We start from the raw sequence: 21,735 nt of genomic DNA, 5'->3' as shown, positions 1-21,735 counted from the left end.
TTGACCAATCCCTCTAAGAAAATATAAACATATACAGATTTGTGCTTTCTGCTCAACAAAAAAAGCAAACAACATAAAGACAAACTTCTTTCATACTCCTTAATAGAAAGCAATTTTTGATGTCACAGGATTGATTTCTCCTTCCTGCCCCCAACTTATTTTTTAATGACAACTGGATTAAAGTGAAGGTAATAACAATCATCTCCTTTTAAATTCAGCCTGAAATTTGCTCAGTGCAGCCGGACTTTATCCAATGTGTCAGTGAAATGCTGGACAAATGAAAAAAAAAGAAAACCAAAGGCATATAGACAAGGAATGTTTATTGAAAATGAAAATAAAATTAAAAGACAAAAACAGGTGGGAAGCACATCACACAGAACTAAGAATTAAAAAAACATCTTACATTCTGCCTTAATGGCAGCACAGTTAATAGGGACAAAGGGACGTCTTGCTGCCTGCCGCAGCTGGAGGGTGTTTCTGCAGACCTGGCGGGCCAGTTTTGTCCAGCACGTTGTGTGGAGAAAGAAAGCCTGGCGCATTTTCACCGCTGACTTTGGACTACCAGTGTTATGAACTGGAGTTCCCTGTGCGGCCTGCCGGGACAGGTGAGTTCTAACATGGGATTCCTACAAACATAAAACAAAACAAAAAAACCATCACATGTGCATCTAAGCTACAGCATTTAAAAAAAAATCCATAGTTTGGAGAAATTCACAAGGGCAATCAAATAATAGGTACAGTACTAAAAAAGCCTCAGTCTTACGCAAGGAGCTGAGTAGAGAGCTCTGCTGTGAATGGATAAATAATGTTAATCTAGATGAGATATAATATTACCATTCTAAAGGTAACATCATTTCACAGAATGGCTTAGGCTGGAAGAGACCTCAGAGATCATCTACTCCAACCTCCCTGCCAGGACCAGGGGCATCTCTCAACCAGATCAGGTTGCTGAAGACCTAATCCAACCTCACCTCAAAACATCTCCAGGGGAATCCACAACCACTCTGGGCAACCTATTCCCTCATACTGAAGAGCTTCTTCCTAAGATCTAGTCTAACCCCACCCTCCCTCAGCTTAAAACCTCACCCCCTAGTCCTGCTGAATCAATCACTCTTATGACTGATTCGTTGAGAAGATGATGTTTTTTCACCAAAAATGTATAAACTGGAAGTTTGGTTATCTAAGGCACAGTCATAAAAAGACACTGCAGGACCTGCACACTGTTCAGTTTTACTTAAAAGAGGAAAAGGAGGAATAAATTAAGTTTTGTAACACTATCTACCTGGACCTGAGTAAGGCATTGAACTCTGTCCCACATGACATCCTGGTCACCAAACTGGAAACACATTGGATGGGTGGAGCATTGCTGCGTAAGGAATTGGCACCCAGAGAGTGGTGATCAAAGGCACAATGTCCATCTGGAGACCAGTGCCAAGTGGCTCCCTCAAGGGAGCCTCAGCAGTTCTGCAGATGGCACCAAGCTGTGTGGCACAGTCGACTTGCTAGAGGGAAGGGATCCTGTGCCCAGGCCAACCTCATGACATTCAACAAGGCCAAGTGTAAGGTCCTGCACCTGGGTTGGCGCAATGCGACGCACAATCCAGGCTGGGTGGGGAATGGCTGACAGCAGCCCTGAGGGAAAGGACCTGGGATTCTGGGGTGGTAAAAGATCAACAGGAGCCTGCAGTGTGAGTGCAGCCCAGATAGCAACCCTGTGCTGGCCTGCAGCAAGAGCAGTGTGGGCAGCAGGGCAAGAGAGGCGATTCTGCCCCTTGGCTCTGCTCTCCTCAGAGAGAGGAGACTCCTCAGACCCCACTTGCAGTCCTGTGTGCAGTTCTGGAGCCCTCAACACAGGAAGGACATGGAACTGTTGGAGCCAGTCCAGAGGAGGCCACCAAGATGCTGAGAGGGCTGCAGCAGCTCTGCTATAAAGACAAGCTGAGGGAGCTAAGGCTTTGCAGCCTGAAGAAGAGACGACTTTTTAGAGATCTCATAGTATCTGAAGGGGCCTACAGGAAGGCTGGGGAGAGACTATTTACAAGGTCTTGTAATGACAGGACAAGGGATAATGGGTTTAAACTGGCAGAGGGGAGATTCAAACTAGATGGTAGAAAGAAGTTCTTTGCAGTGAGAGTGGTGAGACACTGGCATAGGTTGCCCAGGGAGGTTGTGGCTGCTCCCTCCCTGGAGGTGTTCAAGGCCAGGTTGGATGAGGCCTTGAGCAATCTGTTCTAGTGGGAGGTGTCCCTGTCTATAGCAGGGGGTTGGAACTAGATGATCTCTTGAGGTCCCTTCCAACCTACATCATTCTATGATTCTATAAAGTTGAACACATAAAAAAAGAACCCCATTTTATTAAATCACAGCAGTCTTGTGAAAACATCACACTTCATTTTAGGAAATTTATCTATGCAATCCCACCTCAGCAGGTTGGCTAGAAGACAATTTATCTCCATCTGTCTGTGTGGGCATTTTCAGGCCACCATATTTCTTCCAATACATCCAGCAAGATGCACACAGTCTACACTGCATATTAGGAGGACCCCAAGAATACCACTGATGAGATTGTGGAGCTATGGAAGAAAAAGCAGCAGAGTTAAAGCAGTGCATGCTACATTCAGTATAATAAATCCAAATGCTGTAATGGATGGCATTCCTAAGGGCATTATATGGATCAATATTTAATAGATTTCATATGAAAAACATAATGATTTGGATATGATTTTTTTTTAAAGCACCTCACAAGTCAACTTCAAATGAAAAATTCCAAGTATTTTCCTACTTAATTTCAAATGAGAGACTGTATGAACTAGAAGCTTTTTCCACAGGGAAGTACAAAAGCAAGCAGACAACAAAAATGTCTGACCAAAGAAACAACAAAACCCACACTTTATACACTCTCCACTACTTCTCACCCTGGAAGACAGGCTTATTAACTTGTTTGCTTATTAAGATTACTAAGATCTGGGGGTCTTGCCTAATGCATGCAAAGTGAGTACTTGTAAGTCAAGATCCACAGAAGAAAAGAGCAATCATGTCAGCCACTGCTGTTGGGAGATGCATGTGTACCTTGTGTATGAGGAGACTCAGCATGGAACCCTGATTTAACCTTTTTAAAAATATTCTTTCACAATAAAAGTATTTTTTGAAAAATGTTATTTGTAAAACACGTATATAACTCTAACTTTCTATCTACAGACTAGGACTTTGATGTCATTGGTGTCGAAGACACAGAGAGCTATAGCAATGATAAGTGAAGGACTCTCATACGGTAGCCACTCTCAATTCTGGATTTTATTACATATATCTATGTCAAAAGCTGCTGCTTCAAGGGGTCCAGCACTGACCACCAGAAACACATAAAATACTAAAAAAACCCCAAAGCCAACCAATCAAAAATCCCCCAAACCAACCAACAACCCCCCCCCCCCCCCCCCCAAACAACCAACAATCCCAAACAATTCAAACAGCCCTGCCATTGTAAAGAACCAAACATGAATTTGAATGCAGTATTCTGAAGGTAAAGGGAACCCATATCAGTGCTATCATATTGTAGTACTTCATCCTTCTGTACTTTCTGAATTGTTAAAAAAAAAGTGGATTTGAATAGTGACATTTGATCACTAAGCTGAAACCAGCTGTAACGTATCTCTCATACAATTCAGGGAAAACTCTCCGGCATTTACAAGATACAAAAGTACGTAAGTTTCTACAAACTGCATATTAGAACTATAATTTTTTACTACAAAAATATTATTTACTTAAAAAAAATTACTTACTATAGCAACTTTCACAAGCTCGACCTATTAGTGAGATCTGTGCCTGATAAGAGACTCCCATCGCTCCATTGACTGCAGCAGGTTTCCCACTGTTGCTGGATATTTGATTAGGATTTGGTTTGTTGCTTTAAACAAAAAATGTTTAAAAGATTTTACTAACCAGCTAGTCAACATAAAAAGAAGCAATTAATCCTAGTTTCTGATATGTGAAAGTAACATCTATAAAACTGCTCTGAACAACAGGACTAATATTTTCAGCACTGTCAGAGACTTACAGTGTAAAGAGCTGCCTTGATATTTGAATTTACAGATCCTTGTAAAATGTTCTAACATGATCTAAGATACCCGACAAGCTAATAAAAGATCAAGTCCCAGGGTCAATCATTAAGAATAACCTGTCATAGCACAGGACAGGGAGTTCCAGTCAAGAAGGTGAGGCTGGACTTTGGGGTAAGTGTACAATTAGAAGTAGCAGTGCTGTCTGTACTACTACAAAGCTGCCCAACCTGAACAGGGCCTGCTGCTCCTCTCTCAAGCAGAAATATGTACCAATGAAGTAAAGGTCAATGTCCTACAACCCTGGGAAAGCTCACCCATTGAGTATCAGGCCTCTCTGTTTGGGTTCTGTTTTAAACTACTTTCCTTCTGAAGACCTGGTTTTAGATTTTATTGTTTTGTTAGATTATTGTAGTGATTATTTTACCTGCTAATACTTCAGTGAAGTAGAACTTTACAGGTCAGCTAGCTTAGAGAGAATTAAGATACTCTTTCACTAGGTTAAGTACGGCACTTCCAAAGCTCCAGTTTTGTGGGAGCTAATTATGCCTTTGATAAGCTATACTCAAAATACAAGGCTGGACACATTAATTACTAAAATTATTACTTGCTACTTTAGATCACATAAAACATATCCAAGATTACTTAAAATGACCAATTAAAAAAATGTTTACTGCATCAAGTCCCTACTCCAAACCCCAGGAAATCTGTCTTCACTTCTTCACTAAAGCCAGTGAGAGACACTGTCATGATTTCCAGGTACTCTTTATTGAGTACTTTAAAGAAAAGTACCTTGGGCTCAAGGTACAAGAGAAGGTATCAAGGGATTATTATCTTCCATGTTACAATCTTTTGCTTAGATGCATTCCACAGAAACCATGAAATGAAGGGACTCTGGTTACTAAGGATGGAACCCTAATTTTACAAGAGTCCTTACCATTGACTATAGAGTTTGTCTTGATATAGAGGCAAAAGGCAGACACAAAGAAAGATTAATAAAGCAAACATCCTACATGTCAAAACATGTTTTGCCATCCAATATAAACTGTCCCTATTGTGAACATTTAAGTGAATGTCCTAAATTGTCCACATGGACCAAAGAAATTAAATTGTAATAGCATTATGGAAAGACTGCGTATGTTACAGTGTTCCTACAGCAGCTGCCTCCCCGAGGCTAGGGAAGACTCATCACAGTTTTCAGCTGTTTTAAAAGGGTCCCATGTATGGGAGACTTGAACTTCAAAGCTCACAACACCTTTTCGGAGATGAGATTGAATTTAAAACATTGCAGTTTGTATTACTGAATCTCTTTAAGAGAGAAAAGTCTGCATGAAATATGGAAACAAAGCTCCAGTGTCTGAAATTCATACAAGTAATCAAAAGGCATTAGTGGATTTTCAATGTATTTCATCTGATATTCTACTCTTCTGTTACACAAATATTCATAACAAGGGGAAATTCACATATATGTAAAACTTAATATGCCCACGGAAATCTCAAAAGAATGTCATCTGTAACCCTTTCTCTTCTCATAACCTTGAGGAAGTTATGAACATGAAGGAGACAGATGACATCTTGGTTCTGTAAACTGCATGGTAACAAAAGCAGATATAGCACTGAGTTTAAATAAAAACAAACGAGACCCAAACAGGTTAAAGAAACCCCAGAAAAAAAACTGTTTTATTAATAAGGCTTGTTCAAATATAAAAGATTTTGGGCTGTGTGCTACCTTTAATTTACAGCCAGAACATGTAATTTCTGTAGCTGATTGTATCAACAAGACAAAACTGTAATGGCAAGCTACCTGACTTTGTTTTATTTGTCCACATTAAAACCAGCTTCTGTTTTGAAGTATTGCATTTACATGGTATGTGCTACACAGACTGGGGGATGATCATTCTGGAAAAGCTTTTTTCAAAAAATTCTAAGGTCCTTCTCACAAGGGAGTGCTCCACATAGCACCTGACTGCCTTTTGTAAAGCTTCCAGAACAAGCAATCTGCAGGCCAAAGGACTCGATTAAGTACAAAGGTTTCACTTACCACAGGAGTTTGTGGCTTTTTCTGATTCTCTGTCTGTATAATTCTGTTTATATATAGCAAACATTACGAAAAGTAACTATTAAAAAGACAACGAAATTATCATGTGTGTTACTGTATGCAACTGCATGTCACAGTTTCAACTTCACCTGCACCTTATTAAGACTATTGTTATACTCACTAGGTAGGGATGTATACTTGTTTCAATTTACTTTCTGCTTCAGCCGCTTTCAGACGTTTCTAGTTGAAAAATTAGCACATTCAAACATTTTATTATATACAACATTTCATAAAAATGTGCATAATCCATCTTTAAATTATTTGTGTTTTGTGGTTTCAGGAGTCTCTAAAACAAGTGCAGAAACATACAAGATGAAAATCATGAAAGATGAGCTCTCTATTTTCATGATTAGTTTGAAATTACAGTATGTTCTCTTGCCAAGTAAAACTCAAAAGAATCAAACATAACAATAGAATTGGAAAAAAAGCAATTACAATTTACATGAATCACATCTATATAAACATGGACAACATTCTGGCTAACCTCACTGCAGAATGAGTAGAAAATAAAGCAGTGACACAGCACATGATGAGTTTCTTACCAATATCGGTCTGTTCTCATGCGCTCTGTTTGCCCTGAGACCAGTATTTTGCAAGAAGTATAAGGAATCGGAATCCTGACTGTTAGAAATACTCAAACATCTACTTCCTTGAAGTGTCCCTAAAAATGTAGCTCAGGAACACAGCAGCAGCAGGACAGCTACACTGCTGTCAAGATAGTCTGTGAATTTCCTAGATTATTACTCCTTGTAAAACAAACACAAAACAGGTAGCATTACTAACTTCCAAAATGTTGAGTTTTAGTCATTGCCACGTATCACACAAGTAACTTCAGATGACTTTTTTTTTCAGTAATAGCTTAATAAATACAGAGTTCAGACATCTGAAACATTTGTCTGTACATAAAAGATTAAGGGGAAAAAATCCCTGCTCTTTCTGTAGTCAAAATACTACTTCTGTTTGCTTGGAGGGGCAGAATAGAAAATAAAAAAAATAAGAGAGTTGAAACAAGGCCAATTTTACAGAGAAAAAAAAAAACAAAAAATGGACATTGACATCCATCAATAAATCAATTACTACCTGCCTGTCTCTCATGTCCTCATTTCTCCAACAACAGACAATTTTCTTCAATTTCTTTTTTTTTTCTCACATACAATCTTTGCAAAGCTCACAACTCAAGAATTCCCATGTTGATCATCAAAAGGATCATCGAAAGACTGCTCTGAGAGTTTCCTGCTTGAGCCATGAGGCAACTCACAAGGTGAATTAGTTTCAGCGGTGGAACAGCCCAGGTAAGCATCCTTATGTAAACTCTTGATCTTTTCCAATTCAAAGAGTTGCCTCTGCAATGTAACTCTCATTTATAAAGACTGTATCTTTGAGGAGCAATCTTTGACAGACTCCTAAGCATCCATATTATATGCAACAGTACAGAATTTGTTCTCAAACTGAAACATGAGCACGAGACTGCAGGTCAGCAGGTAATATACATTCTACAGAGGTTCATAACAAATAGGTCTCATTCTACAAAAAGAATAGGGAAGTCTCTCTTCGGACCTAGCAAGATCATCAGAGCAAAAGAGAAAAACAATAAAGGGAAAGAAACTAGGAAAGCAGCCTTGAAGCACTGACAAAATGTTAAGGCATTTGTAGAAAGCTGTATCAAGCCCTGACTGCAGTGCCAGTAAAAAGTGACTAGACACATCCAATTTCAGCATACTTTGAATACCAGCATGAGAGCTCAAGGACTGCCATTTTAGCAACTGCTTTCCTCCTTTGGTTACTAAAGTGAATTATATATTGCCTTCTAAGAAAAAAACACACAATGACTTTTCAGTATTAACCATATATTGATCCATTAAATCTACAGTTAATAGTGCTCTTTAAAAGTAGTAGAAAATGTCACAACTTGAATTCAACTTTTAAGTACTGAGAAAGGATGCAGAAACAAAACTATCAACAAATAGTTATGAAATCTCTCCTCTGAAATTCAGAGGATCAAAGTTAGTAAACTGTGAAGGCTGAAAGTGAAATCGAAATCTATTTAGACAACAAACAAACTACCAGTTTGTAACAATAAAGGTGACCAATCACTCGAGTGATGTAACAAAACCAGCTAGTGCTCTTCCAGGAAAGAAAGTAAAAAAGAAACAATCAAAAACCAAAGCAACAACACATCTTTACATCTGCTCTTAAACAGTTAATTATTCCAAGCAAGTCTTACAGACTGTATTCTAGGGGAGATCAAACTACACTAAACTAGGTTTTCTCCTGGGTTCTATGATTTTTAATCAACTTACCCTTAAAACTGACAGTTTCTTCTTTTTAAGAACTTTTGTTATGAGTAGCAGCTGAAAAATATCCCAAGAAGTGACAATTTCACTATGCTAGTACTGTTTTCAACAGTGGAAATAAATGAGAGGGAGATGTAATATAGTGTGGTAATATAGTAATCCTTCCCTTTTGTGTTGCAAAGTCTCAGTAAAAGTATTTTGCATTGAAACAGATTAAGGAGAATGCTACAAGTAAGAAGGACACTTTTCATTCAGTCTAACCAGGAACTTGCCCTTCCACAACACTGCATGATATAGTGGTCATAAAACGCACCATAGCACCAAGAATGAATTTGTTTTGCTAGACAGGTTCAGCACAAACTGAGAACTTTAACACATCTATTACTCTTCACACTTATTTGAAGTAAACTTGCCCTGAAAGCAAGGTGGCAACAGTAGCTCCACTGCCATTAAATCACCACCTTTAGTTACCGTGCAAGAATGACAGTTAGTAGCTATTTTGACAGGGAAACCTTTCTTACACCTGACATAATACAGGTTATTTACACAAAGATAGACAATAAAGAAACAAATTTTCATATTAAATCACATCAATTTAGAGACTCAGGGACACACATAGACTTTTGCATCATGCTATTTTGCAAAGCCACTTTCTAAACAAACATATTTTCTCCCTGAAATTCATACAACTATGGTGGCTTGTTCTGCTGGGGAAAAAAACAAAACTCTACTTATTTTACCAAACTGTATTATTTTCACCCTTCCAGAAGAAGGGCAGGATGAAGCTCTGGTCTCTTTGTTAGGGAGGATTATTCTGACATTAAAATGAAGTATTTGGACCACACTGGTTTTGTTACTGATTACATCTAAAGCTTTCAATGCTGTATTCAAGTTCTGAGTTCAGGATGTTGTAAGTTTACTTAATTACAAGTAGATCACAGGCATTTATAAGAGCTCTCAATCTTCTTCTATGTAAGTCTAAAAAACCTAATCCTGCAAAACAATGCACAACTCAACAGGCTCTCACACACTTTGATTACTGCAGCAACAACCACAACAAAGCCCTAATGAACGTGAGAAATGCAGTATTAGCCTTAGTCCAAGTACTCCAGAGCAAGTATTAGGAACCCGGGAACTACAGACCTGTCAGCCTGACCTCAGTGCCAGGGAAACTGATGGAGCAAGTTATCATGGAGGCAATAACTGTGCACCTGAGGGATGGCAAAGGGCTCAGGTCCAACCAACACGGATTTAGGAAGGGCAGATCCTGCCTCTCCAACCTGATCTCCTTCTATGATCAGGTGACTGCTTGGTGGATGTGGGGAGGCCTGTGGATGTGGTCTATCTGGACTTCAGCAAGGCCTTTGACACTGTCCCCCACAGCAAACTGCTGGCTAAGCTGTCAGCCCGCGGCTTGGATGGCAACACTCTGTGCTGGGTTAGGAACTGGCTGGAGGGCCGAGCCCAGAGAGTGGTGGTGAATGGTGCCACATCCAGCTGGCAGCTGTCACTAGTGGTGTCCCTCAGGGATCAGTGCTGGGCCCCATCCTCTTTAGCATCTTCATAGATGATCTGGATGAGGGCATCGAGTCAGTCATCAGCAAGTTTGCAGATGACACCAAGCTGGGGGCAGATGTGACTGGGTTGGAGGGCAGAAGGGCTCTGCAGCAGGACCTTGACCACCTGGACAGATGGGCAGAGTCCAAGGGGATGGGGTTCAATAGCTCCCAGTGCAAGGTGCTGCACTTTGGCCACAGCAACCTCATGCAGAGATACAGGCTGGGGTTGGAGTGTCTGGAGAGCAGCCAGACAGAGAGGGATCTGGGGGTGCTGATTGATACCCACCTGAACATGAGCCAGCAGTGTGCCCATGTGGCCAAGAGAGCCAGTGGCATCCTGGCCTGCATCAGGAATGGTGTGGCCAGCAGGAGCAGGGAGGTCATTCTGCCCCTGTACTCTGCACTGGTTAGACCACACCTTGAGTACTGTGTTCAGTTCTGGGCCCCCCAGTTTAGGAGGGACATCGAGATGCTTGAGCGTGTCCAGAGAAGGACGACAAGGCTGGTGAGAGGCCTTGAGCACAGCCCTATGAGGAGAGCTGGGATTGGTTAGCCTGGAGAAGAGGAGGCTCAGGGGAGACCTTATTGCTGTCTACAACTACCTGAGGGGAGGTTGTGGCCAGGAGTAGGTTGCTCTCTTCTCTCAGGTGGCCAGCACCAGAACAAGAGGACACAACCTCAAGCTACGCCAGGGGAAATTTAGGCTTGAGGTGAGGAGAAAGTTCTTCACTGAGAGAGTCACTGGACACTGGAATGGGCTGCCCGGGGAGGTGGTGGAGTCACCATCCCTGGAGCTATTCAAGGCACTTGGTGCCATGGTCTAGCTTTGAGCTCTGTGGTAACAGGTTGGACTTGATGATCTATGAGGTCTCTTCCAACCTTGGTGATACTGATACTGAAAAAAATTCACAGGAGATATCATTCTTTGAGCAACCCAAGTGTTGACAAAGTCAACCTACACTTCCACTCATTTTCAGTCCACGGCTTTCAGTATTAATAAAAGTTTTATCTGTTTCTTTAAGATCATTCATAACTCTAATCCTTAAGAGCTGGCAAAGACCGCAGCAAATCTCTGCTGGCAATACCTTTCTAGGATAAAGATTAACAATGAAAAAAAAGGTTAAAAGTGAAATCTATGGCAACAAACACAGAAAAACATGACTTCGAACACACAGCATACTGTTTTCTATCACATAGCATACCACTTTCTATCCTTACTATTCATGGGAAGTGACAGTCCAGTAATCTACTATATGGTAAAAGACTTCCTGTACTTTCCATACTCTAACACAATAAAGTAGAAATACTTTCAAATAAACCAGACCACCTGAAGTCACAGACTTCGACACACTATAATGAAATCTGGAGCAATTCCAGATATTGAGTGCACCCTGAGTGCACCCTCAGCAAGTCTGCTCACCAAGCTGTGTGGTGTGGCTGACAGCTGCAGGGAAGGGATCCATCCAGAGTGACCTTGGCAGGCTGGAGAGGTGTGCCCAAGCCAACCTCATGAAGTTCAACAAGAGCAAGTGGAAGGTCCTGCACCTGAACCGGGGCAATCCCAAGCACAAATACAGTCTGAACAGTGACTGGCTTGAGAGTAGTCATGAGGAAAGGGATCTTGGGGTGCTAGTGGATGAGAAGCTCAACATGAGCCACAGTGTGCACTTGCAGCCCAGAGAGCCAAACAGAGCCTGGGTTGCATTAAGAGAAGTGTGGCCAGCAGGCTGAGGGAGGTGATTCTCCCCCTTTACTCCACTCTGCTGAGACCCTACTTGGGGTACTGCATCCAGTTCTGGAGCCCCTGTTAAAAGAAAGATACAGATGTGCTCAAACATGTCTGGAGAAGGGCCATGAGAATGATCAGAGGGCTGGAGCACCTCTCCTATGAAGACAGACTGATAGAGTTGGGGCTGTACAGTCTGGAGAAGACTCTGAGGAGACCTTATTGTGGCCTTCAGTATCTGAAGGGGATCTACAGAAAAGCTAGTGAGGGACATTTTAGAATGTCAGGTAGTGACAAGACTAGGGGGAAATGAAGCAAAACTGGAAGTGGGTAGATTCAGATCAGATGCTAGGAAGAAATTCTTCACCATGAGGGTGGTAAGACACTGGAACAGGTTGTCCAGGGAGGTGGTAGAAGCCTCATTCCTGTAAGTATTTAAGGCCAGGCTAGATCGGAGCAACGTGATCTAGTGTGAGGTGTCCCTGCCCATGGCAGGGGCATTGGAGCTAGATGATCCTTGGGATCCCTTCCTGCCCCCACAGTTCCATGATTCTATCTAACAATACAGCTATAATCATTATAGCACAAAATTTAGTTTCAACATGCTGCACATACTATTACTACCAATTCCACAGCACGTGAGGGAGCTACATACTTAAATGTACAATCATACATGAAAACAGAGTATTTTTAAATGTTTTATACCTCTAAACCAAGGAGTAAATAAAGTGTGCAATACAGAGAATTGACAATTCACCTAAATTTGCTTAAAATATCCCCGTGTCAGTATACAGTACAAGCTTATGACGATTCTGCATCAAAGCAATTCAAAACATCGGAGTCTGAATCAGATGGCTGAACACATCCCCTGTGTGCAGACTGTTCTCGATTTTGTTTCCAAATCTTGCTAATGCCAATAAAAGGTTCACAAGATTAGGAGGCACTTTAATACAATGTATCCTTTCCTTCCATTCTATGCATAGGTGCACAGCTTAAAGCTCTGCAACCCATTTTGTTCTAACCCCATGTTGGAGTAAGAACTAGGAACCACATTGCTACCAAACAGCATACAATGCAAATGGCTTCAAAAGCTCTTTGAGCTACATGTTATACAGTATCCATCAGAGAATTTGACAATGCACCCTGTGAACAGCACAAACCCACTGGTCTAAAATATTAAAACAGGTCTCCCATCATATTTCTTCCTAAGAAAACTAACAGATTTTAACAAGTTCAGATTTTTAAAGACACACTGATTCTTGCTGAAACAGTCATGTACCTGAAGTCACGTACCTGCTGCACGTATCTGTCAGTCGTCTTCCACATGTAATAATACTCAATGATGCTAGTCAGTGACTTCCAAGGGAGCTGAAAAACATTTGTTACAAATGAAAGCAGTTCCAAGAAATTGCAATGTCCATAACTCATTAAATATTATCAATTCAAGTATAGCTGATACACAAATACTGAAATGTGAATGTACATGGCAGTATTTTAACATAGGCATTTGCCTGTGTTAAAATCAGCATGCAAGTGGTAATATAAATATTGTCATTAATAATACAAAAGCTTTCCTTGTAGTTAAGAAGGATGTAGAATAACAACACCACATTCAAATCCAATGTAATTTATTCTGGTTAAGTTGGTTAAACAAAATGATCAAAACAGAGTCAATATTCCCATCAGGAACCATGGAAGGTAGTATCTCTATTATAAAGTGTATCAGATGGAGAAGAACATCAAGACTAAAACAAATCCTCTTGACTAGACTACATTCAAATGATGGTTACTGTACTTTGTTCACACGTTTTCAGGCCCTATAACAACTAGACTGTGCACTAGTTTTGCAAAGCTTGCACATCCTTGGCCATTAAACAAGAAGGAAAAGGAAGAATCACTACCTTGAGTAATCAGCGTGATACTGACAATATCTCACAAACATCTCTGTGCAAACTCAGAGCACTTAATGATTATTTTGGATGCACATGTTCACTGGTAGAAGAAAAATGTATCAGCAAACACTTTTGGGAGAAAAGTAAGTATGCAGTAGCCATTTTAGTTACTACCAAGCAATCTATCTGACTCCATAAATTCTTTCTATAGTTTAAATTAGTACTTCTCTCACCAAATTAATACATTTTTTTCTTCATAACCTGGAAATATGCTACTATTCTGTGCATGGAATTTTCTAGAGGCATGCATTAATAGTCTCTGCTTCCTTGAAATGAGGATGATTTTTAGAAGTCCCAGGAAATACAGATGTAGCATCCTATCTTTTCAATCCTACTCACTCCACTTTAGGGCTTTTTACATGTTTTAAGCCCTGTTCCTGAGCCTTTAATAAGGTTTCTAAACCAAGACGGGAACACCATATCAAGTTGCCTCTCCCTGGAGGCAGGAACTCACAGTTCATGCCGATAGCTTTCAGACAAGAGGAAGAGAGTCCGGCTCCCAGACCTCTGCCTTTCTGGAACTGGGACTCAAGTCCAGACTGCTGCAAATTCTCTTGGGCAGCATAGCATGGTGTGTAAATCCCTGTCCATTTGCAGTTAATGAAAAAGTAGCAATGTAACCAATGCATAAGCAGGCATTTCAATAAATAGCAACACAATTTAGTTTACTAAAATCCCTTTTGCTGTCTCAGGTACATTATGCCTTAGAAGAAATGTGCCCAAGAAAAGGCCAGTGAAGAGAAAATATTTGGTTCATAGTTACAAATTAATTGCTTCTCAGTAGCTAGGTCCATATTCTTCCTTGCAACAAGGTGGCACAGTCATCCTGGCTATCTGCCGTCATGAAGGCACTTAGACTAGATAACTATAATCCTTTCACACTGAATGACATCGCAGAAAGCCTGTGCAACAGACTATGATTATCCTGTGTTTTGTTTACATGCACAGCTAAATGACAGAACACTGTAGACACGTGAATTTTCCCGAGGTTGATCTGAACTGCCCAAGAAGCTGTGAACACCTATGCAATAATATACTCTCATTACCAAATTCTATTAAACACTACTTGAAAGAAGTAAAAATTACAATCTGCATGATGTTTTTGTAAGAGAAAATTAGCAAAGAGGTGTCAGCAGTACAGAAACGGGGAGAGGGAATTTTCAGGTTTTCTAGTTTCTTCAGGGCCAAGATAGACCCCTCAGATGAACAAGAAAAACCTGTAACTTTAAGACATTTTTCCACAATTTTCTGAATCTGGACAACAGTTTTTCCCATTTCCTAAACATGGTTCAAGTCTGAGTCCCAAGGCCTTTCCTGTCATATTTGAGATCTAACAGTTACAAATTTGTGAGGACTGCTGATAATTAAAAAGCAAGGATTAGCAAGCATGACAGCTGAGTTTTAACATTAGGAAAACAGTTATATCTGAGAACATAAAATATTCAGTCTCCCACTCTGCTACCCTGGGATTTAAGTAATTCAAATAAATTCCACTCACACGTTTAGGTTGATTAGGATTCACAGAGGTTCTAAAAGGCAGTAGAACTGTAAAGGGTTAACCCTCTGGAGGGGTGGTGGTCTTGAACCTGATCCCAGGGCCTCCTGACTCCTCCCTGGGAGATGGATCTTGAACCTGATCCCAGGTGTAGTGGTTAGCCCACTCCCACCTCCTGTCTAGACCCCTATAAAAACAGAGGAACCACCTGTTTCTTTCTCTCTTTTGCCTCTCTGCTTGGTAGCACCACTCTGGTTCCTGCTGCTCCTGTCTTACCAGGTGGTCATCCTTCCACGTGGTGGACATGTCGTAATTCTATCACCATCCATTGCCTTAAATCCGATTGTATATATATTTTGTATACCTCGTTTTTTCCTTCCCTATCCCTCTTTGTAACAACCTTACCTCAAAATACCTTTTATTTACTGTTAAAAGATTCTTTTCTTCTAACTTCCAAATTGAAGCAAGGCTATTTATTTGGGTGTTTGGGTATTCCTCTCTGTATCTAATTCCTTTCTTTCCAAAACAGGGGGAGAGGGGAAAGAATCCTATTATTGTATTGGTTCTGTTAGCTGTATTTTGAATCTCTGGGAAATTTAAACTAGAACCAAGACAAGAACCTAGCTTAATGCTTGAGCTGAACATTGAACAGTTCTTACTAATCGCTGGAAAAGGAACTGAACCCTCCCTTTAGAAAACTATCATTTAATGGCTGCAACAGTAGCTGCTATGCCTGGCAAATCTGGGCAAAGTTCAGAAAAGACAACACCTATGGCAGGCCTGTGGCAGAGGGGTATTCTGCCACCTACACTGATTGTGGCAGAGGGGAGAAATCAACTGGTGCGAGATAATGTTCTATAAAAATATATATTTATTAAACTCGATATTCTGAACTCTTGCCACCCCCAACCACTGTAATTTAATATTAAAAGGATCTACACAGTCATGAAAACATTCTAGAATTAATATCCAACCATAACTTATTAATAACTAGCAAACAGTTCAAACTATAAACAGAGAGAGGAGTTTCCCCGTGGCAAATACCACTTGGAGTCAATTTGCTGTTTGCCCAGCAGGTGGGCTGAAAGCTCTTTCTGCTCTAAGGCAGGAGGAAATAGAAATTACAGAGGCATTAAAGCATTCACTTACAAATTCTGATTAATTATCAGTCACCCTCCAGGGCTACATCACAGCCTATTACTGGTGTCCAAACTTCAGGGGAGTCTTTGTCCATGGACTTTGAGGCTGGAATCCTCCTGGCTTCAAGGGAAAGGAGAAACTTCCTGGTTTCTGGAGAAAGGATGCAGTTTCTTGTGCTAGTTTGAAGCAAGCTAGAATGTTTTGGTAAAAGAACTAGATAACAGGCAGTGAAATAAAAACAATTGATGTCAACTTCTCTCACAGTCTCGCTGAGAACTCTGGGAAGAAGAAAGACTTTTTTCTCCATTTTGTCTCTCACTCTTGCTTTTGCCTTAGACCTGGTCACATCTCATTAACCCTGCTCCTACTAACCTTGCTCCCTAACCTCTTGGCTGCACCTCTCTTCTTCCTGAGAACTGGGGTAAGGTTGAGAGGGCCGGGGGGAGGTGTTGGGGTGGTTTGAGAGCCCCTCCTGGGGACTCAGGTTTCTGGGAGGGGAGTTGTGCTTCTGTATTGTTTATCCTTTGTATATTTCTGTATATAATTGTATATAACTGTATCTATTGTAAATAGCTGCTTGTAAATTCTGCTAGCTGTAAATAAATTGCTTCATCTATATTCCCAGGGTCCGTCTGAGTTAGCTGGGGCAAATTCAAAAGTGTGGGGGGGCGGGGTAACCCCCAAACCATCACATTTTTAATTGGCTTTCCCAACGTGGGGCTAGATATTTTTGAGTGACTGGAAATTAGCTCTGGGAGTTAAGATGAAGCTAATCAAGCAGCTATTGTATTTGGTTGGTGCATTGCTCTGGTCTGGTTTTGTTTTCTTGGCATTTAGTTGGTTAAAAGGTCAAATTGTTGCTTATTTCATTGATCTGGCTTATAATAAGGCTAAAGCTAAGGTTTCAGATATGTTCTGGAGCTGGGGTGATTTTATTCTTGGTTATGCTGGTTTTAATATCTCTGAGAATATTACCAAGGACATTACAGGAGCTCTGGTCAATAATGTGACAATCAATGGAAATTCTGCTTTAAATATGGCTCTAATGAGAGTTATTCAGCCTAAGACAGGAATTCCAACTGTTTGTATAGGCACATGCTCGTGTAAAACTGTTTTTCTTCTCACAGTTTTTAATATTTGCCTCATGATTTTAATATTCATATTAATCTTGGCATTATTGGTGAAAAATTCAAAACCAGTTTCTGTAAGAGCTAGGAAAAATTCTGTGTCTCAGAAGCAGTCTCTTTCACAGCAAAACAAGGGAACACGGTTATCGGCTTCCCCTTTGCCAGCCTCTCCACCCTCCTCTATAGGTTCTGGGAACACAGCCAGTGTTCCTGCCAATAACGTAAACAATGATAAGGATAACGAAAACAAGCCGCAGAGTTTAGCAGGAGCCCCAGGAGCACAGGCAGGTACCCAAAATCAGAATGTTCCTAGCAACAATCAAAACACGTCAGGGTTGGCAGGCATCCCAGGAGGACAGGCAAATAATAACACTGCTAGTGCTAGTAACGCTAGCCCAGTCAGTCCAAATCCTAATGACACCAGCTCAGCCAATTCAAACCCCCAGCCAGCAGACCAGAACCAAAATCCTCCTGTTAAAAGCAAGGCAGATTTGAACTCACAAGCTCCAGGTCAGACCCCTAAGGATACAAATGCTCCAAGTCAGACCTCCAATAATTCAAATGCTCCAGGTCAGACCCCTAAGGATTCAAACCCTCCAAGTCAGACTCCCAAAGATTCAAATCCTCCAGCAGACACATCCAAGTCTGTTGCTGCTCAGGCCCTTCTGGCACCTGCTAAGGCAAAAGCTAAGACAAAGAGTGGTTCGCAGGAGGATGTAAGACAGGGGACCTCTGGTGATCAGCAGCAAGAGGCGGAAGAGGAGGCAGTTAGTCTGCGAGACCTTGTAGATGTGCTGAGACAACAATACTCAAGTGAGAGGAGTGTTGTGAGGTTAGCTGCCAAGAGAGAGGATGGTTCCCATGAGTTTAGGAATGCTATGAGGAAGGTTCTGTTAGGCCCAGTACCACCAGATCAACAACAGGAAGAGGAGGAGGAAGATGACATCCAAGGCTCCAAGGATCCACTCAGAGAGGTCAGGGAAGTTAGGAAGGAATACACAAGGGAATCAGGTGAGCCAATCCTAAGCTGGCTAGTGAGATGCCGTGGCATTGGTGCTAATGCCCTGCAGGTAGGAGACAAGTCTGCCAAGCAGCTGGGACCACTCACTAAGGAGAGTGGAGTGGACAAACACCTGGCAAGTCCTCTTGGTAGGGTTAGCTTGTGGACACGCCTTCTGTTGGCTGTGGCTATGAGATATCCTTCCCGAGATGATTTGCCATGGGCTGCCAAGAAGTGGAACACCGTTGAGCAGGGAATTAAGCTTCTGAAGGAGTTTGCTGTGAAGGAAGTGCTTTATGGAGATCATGGCACTCATGAGCCTGACGATATTCCTTTGGGAACAGGTCTCATGAAGAAGCTTATTAAGCTTGCTCCTTCATCCTATGCTAACATCTTGGCCAGTAAATTCCTAGCAAGGAGTGATAATGGAAGATCTTTCACTGTTGGTGAATTCACTGACGAGCTCAGGCAGATAGAGGATAGCTTGTCACACTCTGGTATAATCTGTGCCATTAAGACTATGACTACAGAGATGAAGGATAGTATTGAGAATGGCATTAGAAAGAGCATGAAAGAACTGAAGGAGGATCTTACAACCTCAATTTCCAATCTGGTAAAGGATACCATTCCTGCATCATCTGAATGGGTGCATGTTTCTGCAGTCAGGAACAGACGCCCACCTCCTGCAAGGCAATTCCAGCCCAGGAGGAGACAAATTCCACCCAGACAGCAGCAACCACGTGCGTCACTGTGGATACTTCTGCGTGACACATACGGTGAGAGCATGAACAAGTGGGATGGTAAACCTACTTCAGCTCTTTCAAAGAGGGTCAGGGAACTGCAGAGTGGCAGAAACAGAGGCAGCAATGCCAGGAAAGTAGCTGTCACTTCTTCAGCTCATGAGAGCAACTGCAATTGTTCCAACAGTTGCAATTTCTCTCACAACAACACCAATCATTGTGTACACCCCACATGCCATGTTCAGCATTAGGGGTGCCCTGCCTCCAGCCAGGAGGAGGAAAGGGATAGTGGAGAGAACCGAATCTATTGGAATGTATTCATTAGGTGGCCTGGCAGTTCAAGAGTTCGGAAATACAGGGCTTTAGTTGACACAGGTGCTCAGTGCACTTTATTGCCATCTAATTGCAAAGGGACAGAGTCCATTTCTATCTTTGGAATCACTGGTGGATCTCAAGAGTTAACTAAGATACAGGCTGAGATCAGTTTAACTGGTAAAGAGTGGAAGACACATACTATTGTAACTGGTCCTGATGCGCCTTGCATTTTGGGAATTGACTTTTTGAGACAAGGTTGTTTCAAAGATCCTAAGGGTCATAAATGGGCTTTTGGAATAGCATCTGTAGAGATTGAGGATGATAAATTGAAATTGTCCATTAGACCTGAACTTTCTGATGAATCTGCAGTTGTGGGACATCATGACATAGAGGACCTGGAAGTGCCAATTGCAACTCAAACTGTTCATCACAGGCAGTACAGAACTAACCGTGACTCTTTGTTGCCCATTCATCAGCTGATTCGTCCGGACATCAAGGCAGAGATGGAACATACCGATGGGCTCGCGATAGGTCAATTGACTTGTCCATGGATGCTATCACCCAAGTCATCTATGACTGCGACATTTGTGCTGCTATTAAGCAGGCTAAGCGAGTCAAGCCCTTATGGTATGGTGAGAGATGGTCAAAGTACAAGTATGGTGAAGCCTGGCAGATTGACTACATCACTCTACCTCGATCTCGTTCTGGCAAGCAGTATGTGCTGACGATGGTAGAAGCCAGCACTGGATGGTTGGAAACCTATCCAGTTCCACATGCTACTGCACATAACACCATTGTTGGTTTGGAGAGACAGATCTTGTGGAGACATGGAACTCCAGAAAGAATCGAGTCAGACAATGGTACTCATTTCAAGAACAATCTTGTGAAAAACTGGGCCAAAGAGCATGGTATTGAATGGATCTATCACATACCCTACTATGCACCAGCTTCAGGGAAGATTGAACGCTACAACGGTTTGCTGAAAACCACCCTAAAAGCCATGGGGGGTGGAACTCTGAAAAACTGGGACAAACATTTAGCAGAAGCTACCTGGTTGGTAAATAGTAGAGGTTCAGTAAACAGAGCAGGACCTGCACAATCAGATTTGGTCCAAACAGCAGACGGTGATAAAGTTCCTGTTGTACATGAGAAGAATCTGTTAGGGAAAACTGTTTGGGTATTTTCTCCTTCGGGCGAAGGGAAACCTGTCCGAGGGGTGGTTTCTGCTGAAGGTTCTGGTCACACCTATTGGGTAATGCAGGAGAATGGTGAAATCCAGTGTATTCCACAGAGAAATCTAACCTTAGCTGAGAGAGTTTAAATTCAAGCTGTTAGGAGTTTTTCTGTTCTAGGTAACATCGGCGCCCAACACTGAGAGAATCTACGATAGAATCTACAGTACGTGAGCACGAACCCAATATCACCTGGGAGTCCCTGTTCTGAGCTTTTGAATCACCTACATCTGATTGAAGTGTGAACTGAACTTGTATATATTGTTTTAGTGTAAATATTGGTTTAGATTAGATTGGATAATTCTCAGCGATACTCTGAGCGAAGTAGACAGGGGTGGATTGTGCTAGTTTGAAGCAAGCTAGAATGTTTTGGTAAAAGAACTAGATAACAGGCAGTGAAATAAAAACAATTGATGTCAACTTCTCTCACAGTCTCGCTGAGAACTCTGGGAAGAAGAAAGACTTTTTTCTCCATTTTGTTTCTCACTCTTGCTTTTGCCTTAGACCTGGTCACATCTCATTAACCCTGCTCCTACTAACCTTGCTCCCTAACCTCTTGGCTGCACCTCTCTTCTTCCTGAGAACTGGGGTAAGGTTGAGAGGGCCGGGGGGAGGTGTTGGGGTGGTTTGAGAGCCCCTCCTGGGGACTCAGGTTTCTGGGAGGGGAGTTGTGCTTCTGTATTGTTTATCCTTTGTATATTTCTGTATATAATTGTATATAACTGTATATATTGTAAATAGCTGCTTGTAAATTCTGCTAGCTGTAAATAAATTGCTTCATCTATATTCCCAGGGTCCGTCTGAGTTAGCTGGGGCAAATTCAAAAGTGTGGGGGGGCGGGGTAACCCCCAAACCATCACCTTGTTCTCCTGGCAAAGGATGCAATCTCTGCCCTTGTCTCCTGGCTGCTCCTGGACGCTCTGTCCAGGGATTCTTGGCAGGACCTCAGGTGCAGAAGGTGTACGATGCCGTGCAGTCTGAGCACGGTCTCACGCTGGCTAG

The 21,735-nt window shown here is 41.7% G+C and overlaps 1 protein-coding gene across 6 annotated transcripts in view; it reads right to left on the bottom strand.

Moving 5' to 3' along the window:
• MTA3 (metastasis associated 1 family member 3) overlaps positions 1 to 21,735 on the bottom strand; it is a 156,574-nt gene that overhangs the window by 16,499 nt on the left and 118,340 nt on the right. For all 6 annotated transcript variants that reach the window (XM_064164040.1, XM_064164042.1, XM_064164039.1 and 3 more), the window contains 5 exons: positions 13,026 to 13,100; positions 6,275 to 6,333; positions 3,780 to 3,904; positions 2,422 to 2,573; positions 404 to 626 (listed from right to left, as the gene is read on the bottom strand). In XM_064164040.1, coding sequence (XP_064020110.1) covers positions 404 to 626; positions 2,422 to 2,573; positions 3,780 to 3,904; positions 6,275 to 6,333; positions 13,026 to 13,100 — 634 coding nt within the window. The remainder of the gene's footprint in view (positions 1 to 403; positions 627 to 2,421; positions 2,574 to 3,779; positions 3,905 to 6,274; positions 6,334 to 13,025; positions 13,101 to 21,735) is intronic.

The sequence above is a fragment of the Pogoniulus pusillus genome, chromosome 25 (assembly GCF_015220805.1).
Source record: "Pogoniulus pusillus isolate bPogPus1 chromosome 25, bPogPus1.pri, whole genome shotgun sequence".
NCBI lineage: Eukaryota > Metazoa > Chordata > Aves > Piciformes > Lybiidae > Pogoniulus > Pogoniulus pusillus.
Note: the sequence above shows the minus strand (reverse complement) of the source record. Positions and strands in the feature narration are given on the sequence as shown.